The sequence below is a fragment of the Muscardinus avellanarius genome (assembly GCF_963383645.1).
Source record: "Muscardinus avellanarius genome assembly, chromosome: 3".
NCBI classification, from domain to species: domain Eukaryota; kingdom Metazoa; phylum Chordata; class Mammalia; order Rodentia; family Gliridae; genus Muscardinus; species Muscardinus avellanarius.
This window is the reverse complement of record NC_137788.1, coordinates 21,641,586-21,649,466: the sequence shown is the minus strand read 5'-3', so window position 1 is coordinate 21,649,466 and position 7,881 is coordinate 21,641,586. Positions and strand designations below refer to the sequence as shown.

Below are 7,881 nucleotides of genomic sequence, written 5' to 3'. Positions count from 1 at the left end.
GCAATTTAGTGAGGCTTTCCGCAACTTAGTGAGACCCTGTTTTCAAATAAGAAATAAAATTGAGCCAGGCATAATAGCATACGCTTGTAATCTCAGCATCTGGGAGTTTGAGACAGGAGGACTGCAGTTCGTAGCCAGCCTCAGCTACTTAGTAAGACCCTGTTTCAAAATAAAGAATAAAAAATAGGGCTGAGGATATAACTTGGAGTAGAATGCTCCTGGGTCCCATCCCCAGTAATGCAAAAAGAAAGAGAAAGAAAGTAAGAAAGAAAGAGAAGAGAAATAAAACTGGAGCTAGGCATGGTGCAGGCCTGTAATCCTAGTACTTGGGAGGCTGAGACAAGAGGATTGCCAGTTCACAGCCAGTCTCAGCTACTTAGTGAGGCCCTCTGCAACTTAGTGAGACCCTGTTTCAAAATAAAGAATAAAAACTAAAAAATAGGGCTGAAAGTATAGTTTGGAGGGAGAATGCCCCTGGGGTTCCATCCTCAGTACCACAAAAAAAAAAAAAAAAGAAAGAAAGAAAGAAAGAAAGAAAGAAAATTGGTCTGGGGATGCAGCTCAGAAGTATAATGCCTCTGGTTCAATTCCCAGTACCCCCCCCCCCCACACACACACAGCAGAAGCAGTGCCTGTTCTAGGTATGATTTAAAAGAATAGAGTTGGGCGTGGTGGCGCACGCTTGTAATCCCCGCGCTTGGGAGGCTGAGACAGGAGGATCCCAGTTCATAGCCAGCCTCAGCTACTTAATGAAGCCCTTCAAAACTCATTAAGACCCTGTTTCAAAATAAAGAATACAAAATAGGCTGAGGGTGGGTGTAGCTCGGAGGTAGAATGCCCCTGGAGTTCTATCCCAGTACCACAAAATAAATAATAAATAAATAAATAAATAAATAAATAAATAAATAGAAATGGGGCTGGGGTGTGGCTCAGAGGTAGAATACCCCGGGGTTCCATCCCCAGTACCAAAAATAAAAATAAAAATAAAAGAGTAAAGTATCTTTCCATGACTTGCAGTGGAAAAAGACAGTTCTCTGCCCTTGTTGACTTCCCCACTGCCCTTCTGAGAGACAGGAGACAGTGATACCCTCCTCACAGACTGGCAAGTGAAGCTTCAGTTAGCAACAGCAGCAAAGCAATGGCCAGGCTACCCACAGCAGAGGGGGGCAGCAGAAGGGGACTGAAGAGCATCTGGACAGGAAGAAGCAGATCGCATTTTCAGTCTGGCCCTTTAAGGCCTCTTTCTGGAAGCTGATGCCATACCTGCCCCCTTGGGGTTGTTAAAGGACATCACCTGGTGCCATCCCCAGCGGAGCCATCTTAGAGATGGGTTGGGTGGGAGGCATCTAGGTGAGCAGGTGCCAAACCCCTCCTGGTTGTCTCTGCCAGGCTGTAATCTTAGAGGAGCTGCAAGAAGCAGTCTCTCAGAACAGAAGGGCCTAATAAAAGTAGGATGGGGACAAATCCTCAACCCCTCTGGGAGTCCAAGTACCCAGAGAGCAGAGGGGCTCAGAGGAGAACTCAGTCATACAGTCCTGCACCCGCCCCAGCCCCATCCTGGGACTTCATTATTCTGTCCTCCTGATGTACGAGCTGAGTAAATAGCAGCTTCAAGGGCAAGACTTCTTCAAGCCCAAGGGACCCAGAAAAGGCAACGTAATGTGTGTGTACTGGCAGAGGGGGGAGGGTGCTGCTGTAGTGCAGCAGGGCCAGCTGTTAAAACCTTGCTATCAAACCACTCCTGGAGGGTCGTAGGTTTGAGGACAGCCTCAGCAAGTAGGGCTCAACTTAGTGAGCCCTTGTTTCAAAATAAAAATAATAGCCAGGCATGGTGACCATGCTTGCAATCCCACCATTTGGGAGGCTGAGACAGGAGGATGGCGGTTTGCAGATAGCTTAGCTACTACTTAGACCCTTTGCAACTCAGTAAGACCCTGTTTAAAAATAAAGAATTAAAAACAGGGCTGGGGGCAGAAAGCCCCTGGGTTCCATCCCTAGTACCGCAAAAATAAATAAATAAATAAATGTTTATTTTTTAGAAAGGGCTGGTGAACAGCCGGGCATGGTGGCGCACGCTTGTAATCCCAGCATTGGGGAGGCTGAGACCGGAGGATCGCGGTTCATCGACAGCCTCAGCTACTTAGTGAGGCCCTCCGCAACTCAGTGAGACCCTGTTTCAAAGTAAAGAATAAAAAATTGGGCAGGTAGTATAGCTCGGAGGTCAAATGCCTCTGGGTTCCATCCCCAGACCCGCAAAAAAAAAAAAAAAAAAAAAAAAGGGCTGGTTAAGTAGCTTGGAGGTGGACTGCCCCTAGATTCCACCCCCAGTACACACACACACACACACACACACACACACACACACACACGCCATCAAATCCCTTCTGGAGGAGTGCTGGTTCAAGGACAGCCTCAGCAAGTAGCAAGATTATCAGCCATCGAATGAGACCCTGTTTCAAAACAAAAGTAAAGGGCGGGGGAGCTCAGAGGTAGAAGAGCCCTAGGTTCAATCCCCAGTACCAGAAAATAAAAAACAAAAAACCTTCCTGGGAGCTGAGCACCCTCATTCAACCAACTCTGTAACAGGGACTTCGTGCTCCCACTTCACTCCCTGGAACAGGAGGCCACGGAGGGTGGACAGCGTTACGAAGGACCCAGGGGACGACAGGAGCCCCGCGGCTGGGAGAGCCCGCGCTCTGCACCCCGCCCCCACCCCAAAGGACCTGCCACCACCCCGCACCTCGGCCTTCTTTACCGGGCCCCCGGCCCCCCGGGCGTCTCCTCCTGCGGCCGCCAAGCTGTCCCTCGCGTCGAGGCGCCGTCCAGGCCCGGCCCCCCGGGCCCCGGGGCTCAGCGCTGCGGGGACGCGGGGCCGCGGGGCGGGCTGCGGCGGAAGGGCGAGTCGGGCTCGGGGCCGCGGCCGCGCCGCAGCCGCCCGGCGCCCCAGGGCACGCAGCCGCCCAGGCCCAGCGCCGAGGCCAGCAGCGCGGGCGGCCGGGCGCGGCGCGCGCGGCGCGGGCCCTTCTTGAGGCGCGCCCCGTGCGCCGCCAGGTAGAGGTCGGCCTGCGCCACGCCGCCGCTCAGGCGGCCCAGGCTCTCGGCGCGGTGCGCCAGGCGCAGCTCGGCCGCCAGGAAGACGCGGTGCAGCTGCAGCACGCGGCTCTCCAGCTCCGACACCAGGCGCCGGCGGCCCTCCACCTCCAGCAGCCGCCGCCGCGCCTCGGCCAGCTCCAGCGCGCGGCTCCCGGCGCCCGCCGCCGGCCCGGGGACCCCCGCGCCCCCGCTAGCGCCCTGGCGCCAGCGCTGCAGCTCCTGGGCCTCGGCCGCGCCCGCCGGGGCCGGCGCCGGCTGGGGCGGCGGCGGGGACGGAGCTGGGGTCGGGGTCAAGGTCGGAGTTGGGGGCAGGGGGCCGGGGGACGCCGGGGGCTCCGGGGGCGGCGGCGGCGACCCCGGCTCTGCCGTCCCTTCCTGGGCCCCTGGGCCGCAGGCGCTGATGCGGCAGCCCGGCATCCCCCGCCCCCCCCCCCGGCGGCCTGCGGCTGTAGGTCCGAGAGAAGGATGGACGCGGGGCACGCTCGGAGAAAGAAGCGGCCGCAGTGCCCACGCCAGCGCCGCACCCGCTGCCGGGGCGTCTTAGAGAGCACGGGGCGGAGCGACGAGCGGCGCGGCCAATCAGAGGCCAGCAGGCTCTAGACCCGCCCCCATCGGCCCCTCGATTTTTTGGACTTTTCCCAAATCCTTCAGGTTCCTCGCCCTTCGCCCGGCTCTGCCCGGCTGCAGCATCACGTCCCCATCCGCCTCTCCCCAAATTCTGGGTGGGAAGGGGGCCGTATCTTCCCTGCCCGGGCCCCTCAGAGTCATAAATTCTAGCCGCTGGTGCTTAGAAGTCAAAGAATCTAGTCTCCACCTGGGGGAGGGTTTTGCCTGAGGTCCCCGCGTGACAGTGAGAACCTCGAGAACTCGGGAGGCAGGCTCGTGGTGCAGTGCTCCTCCCCATAGGCCAGGCGGCCTCTTGGCCCAATGAGTTCTGCCTGGTGTCCTGGGCCACAGGCCTCGCCGGGACCCCCTCCCATGGCGCCGGGGCGGTCGAGGGGTTAACGCGAAGGATGGCTGGGCTGCGTTGGTTCCACACCAGCCAGGCCCTTCACTTGCAGAACAAACACCGTAGCAATCCCGCTGAGCCCGCAAACCTTGGTCGCCCCCAGAGGAAACCCCGGACCCCAAGGTGTGCAGAGTTCTGCCCTGCCCTGCCCTCCTCCTCCCGGGACCCAGCCGTGTCTCGGCGCCTTTTACACCGAGAGGGGAAGAGAATCAGGCGGTGCAGTGGTCTTTGCCCAGCGTCACAATGCAGACTAAGGGCAGAGTGTACAGAAATGCACCCGCTTGGCCAGTCGTGCGCTCAGGGGCTCGGACGCCTCCCCTCCCGTCGCAGAGGGTCAGTCCAGAGCGGGGACTTAGTCATGAATGACAGCCCCGAGCCCCGCCTGCCCTCCCCGCAGCAGAAGCGGACCTGCAGTCCCGCTCCGGAACACCTTGGCCCTGCCTCAGCTGCCACTGCTCGGCGGTGCCGTGGAGCTGGAGGCGTCTGTAGTCTGGGCAAGGTCCGGACACCGGAAACTATCTCTGAAACCCATCCGGGAGGACCGCGGCCGACCCTGGGCCTGGGTGTGACCCTGGGTGTGACTAGTGCCCCAGCCGGAGGAGGAGGCTGCTGAAGAAGCTGGAGAAGGAGGAGGCAGGGGAGAGGAGGAGGTGGAGAAGGAGGAGGAGGAGGAGGAGGAGGAGGAGGAGGAGGAGGAGGAGGAGGCCTCATCTCCTCCCCTTGTTCTCTAAGTGCTTACAGGTGCCTGCCACTGAGTGAGGGGGACTCGTGACAGCTCAGCTCAGGGAGACAGCTCAGCAGGGCCTCGGAGGGAGGGTGAGGGGATCCCAGGCCCTGGCGGAGACGTGGGAGAGGCGACTGTGAGGAACTAAGAGTGCCGGAGCAGGTGTGGCGGCTCATGCCTGGACTTCAGTACTTGGGATGCTGAGACAGGAGATCCCAGCAACAGAGCCAGACTCTAAGCAACCTAGCAAGACCCTGTGTCCCAACAAAAACAAGCGTGGGGTCGGGGCGCTTGTAATCCCAGCATTCGGGAAGCCAAGACCAGAGGATCAGGATTCTTGGACAGCCTCGGCTACTTAGCGAGGCCCTTTGCAACTCAGTGTGACCCTGTTTCAAAAAATATAAAGACTAAAGAAAAAAAAAATAGGGCTGGGGGTGTGGCTTGGAGGTAGACTGTCTCTGGGTTCAATCCTCAGTACCACAAAAAGAAAAGAAAAGAAAGAAAAGGAAAAGAAAAGAAAAAATGGAGTGGCCTAAATAGTGGAGACCGCTGCGGAGGAGGCTGAGGGGATGACTCCGCAGGGAGAGAGCTTAGTGAAGAGCCCTTGAGTGCAGGCAAGGAACCCTGCCAGGGATCTGATATTGGGTGGGCACAGAGGTACTAGAAGAGGCTCCAGATGGGGCAGCGAGAGTGAGAGGGGCCCGGTGAGCACGGGGAAGCTCAGGGGTTACTGGGTTGCCCCCAGCAAGGAGCATCTCCACAAATGGTGACATCCCTTTGGAAGGTCTCTCTGTGCCATTAGCCTTGGCTCTTTCTCAGTGCAGACCATCATGGTGGGAAGGTTGATGGAGTCCTGCCTGCTTCTGGTGGGCCACTGCTCCTACCTCGTGGGGGCTGAGTCAAGGGGCATAAAACCAGGGCTTTAAGGCCAGCCCACACACTGTCCTTCTGGGTGACCTTGGGCACTGATTTCTCTGAGTGGGAGGATATGATCAATAAATATTCATTTATTTATTTTACAGTATTGGGGATGGAACCCAGGGGCATTCTACCTCTCAGCTACACCCCCAGCCCTATTTTCTATTCTTTATTTTGAAATAGGGTCTCGCTGAGTTGCAAAGGGCCTCACTAAATATTTATATTTATGTTTGTCCATGGCTCAATAAATATTTTTACTGGCACGTAGCTCAGTTAAAATGTGCATTAGGAAGCCGGGTGTGGTGGTGCACGCTTGTAATCCTAGCATTCGGGAGGCTGAGACCGTAGGATTGTGGTTCGCAGCCAGCCTCAGCTACTTAGTGGGGCCCTTTGCAACTCAGCAAGACCCTGTTTCAAAATAAAGATTAAAAATAGGGCTGAGAGTGTAGTTCAGAGGTCAAATGCGCCTGGGTTCCATCCCCAGAATAAAAAAAAAAAAGTGTGTGTTAGGCCTCAAGCTTGATGGTGCACACCTGTAATCCTATATTTGGGAGACTGAGATGGGAGGATCACAGGTTTGAGATCAGCCTCCGCAACTTAGATTCTCAGCAACCTAGTGAGACCCTGTTTCAAAACATAAAATAAAACCGGGTATTGTGGTACACACTTGTAATCCCAGTACTTGGGAGGCTGAGACAAGAATTACAGGTTCCCCTTCAACCTCAGTGATAAGTAAAATAAAAAATTAATGCGAGTAAAATAAAAATAATGTGAGTACGGCGGAGTGTGAAAAACACGAGAGAGGTCCGGTACACATGGCATGTAAAGTTTTTTTTTTTTTTTTTTTTTTTTTTTTTTTTTTTTTTGCGGGTCTGGGGATGGAACCCAGGGGCATTTGACCTCCGAGCTGCACGTCCTGCCCTATTTTTTATTCTTTATTTTGAAACCGGGTCTCACTGAGTTGCCGAGGGCCTCACTAAGTAGCTGAGGCTGTCCGCGAACCGCGATCCTCCAGGTCTCAGCCTCCCGAATGCTGGGATTACAAGCGTGCGCCACCACGCCCGGCGCATGTAAAGTTTTAATGGCACGGCTCTCCCGGGGATCAGGGCGAGGCACCGTGGGGCCCGCGTGCCTGTCCGAAGCTAGAGGACGCGCGGGCTCTCCTTTTAAAGGCATGCATCTCTCGAGATGGGGGTTTTACTCGCGAGAATGCCCAATTCCCGTGGGGGTTTCAGCCCCTCCCTTGCCCTGCAGAGGTCATGTGACACAAAGTCACATGAGTGCAGGACCCAACTTATCATCCCGGCCTTTTGATGGTAGGAATAACGGATGATGATTGGACCCTCTAGCTTCTTCCTGCTGTCAAGGGGCATCGTCAGGGGCCCCAGGCCGGGAGGAGTCAGGAGTCCAGTCCCCCAGAAGGGGGTGCAGGTGGGTGCATAGCTGCAGTGTGAATTGGAGGTTACCCTGGACAGCTTAGTGATGTGTGCTTGAGGAGGCTTGAACAGGCAAGGGCTATTAAAGAAAAAAACAAATCGTGAGATTGAGCAGGCGACCAAAAAAGGAGACTGGTTTCCTCAGTACCTGGAGAGCTACCCTGAGCTGGCAAAGAGGATGGAGGTTGAGGGATCCAGGAGCCGTCAGTCTTCAGCCAGGCTGAGTAGGGCCAGCGGTGGGGCCTGGTCTGGAAAGGTGCTCCCCCTGTGTTGAGGCACCTGGGGCTCATCCTTTTCCAAGGGCACTGTTCCAGTGGCCCTCCTGGCCGCACACGGGGCACAGTCTGATTGGTGGGCGTGGCTTCGCCCCACTTCAAGCAGGCTCCTGGAGGTAGTCGTCGTTGCAGTCCTCCACACCTAGGTGGCGCTCCAGAGGGCTGAGCCGCCACCGCCAGCCGAAGGGCAGCTACCAGGGACCTGCTTTTTGGCAAAGTCGGAGTGTATGCTCCATCTCTGCCTGTTTCTCTCTGGAATTAAAACTTTAGATGCCATGTTAAGGTTCTGTCAGCTGCGACAGACCTACACTCACACACAAAGAGTGCGTCCCGGGGCTGGTGTCCGGCAAGAATGGCAACGCGGACTCCCCACAGGCAGACAGAGGGTGTTGCCCCAACCCTGGCCTGGCCCTGGCGTTTCCTGCA

The 7,881-nt window shown here is 56.4% G+C and overlaps 1 protein-coding gene across 1 annotated transcript; it reads right to left on the bottom strand.

Moving 5' to 3' along the window:
- Positions 1–2,850: 2,850 nt before the first annotated feature.
- TRNP1 (TMF1 regulated nuclear protein 1) lies at positions 2,851–3,510 on the bottom strand (the record flags this gene model as incomplete). Its single annotated transcript, XM_080692685.1, has 1 exon — positions 2,851–3,510. The coding sequence occupies one exon, from the start codon at positions 3,508–3,510 to the stop codon at positions 2,851–2,853; it is 660 nt and encodes a 219-aa protein (XP_080548811.1).
- Between the last annotated feature and the right edge of the window lie 4,371 nt (positions 3,511–7,881).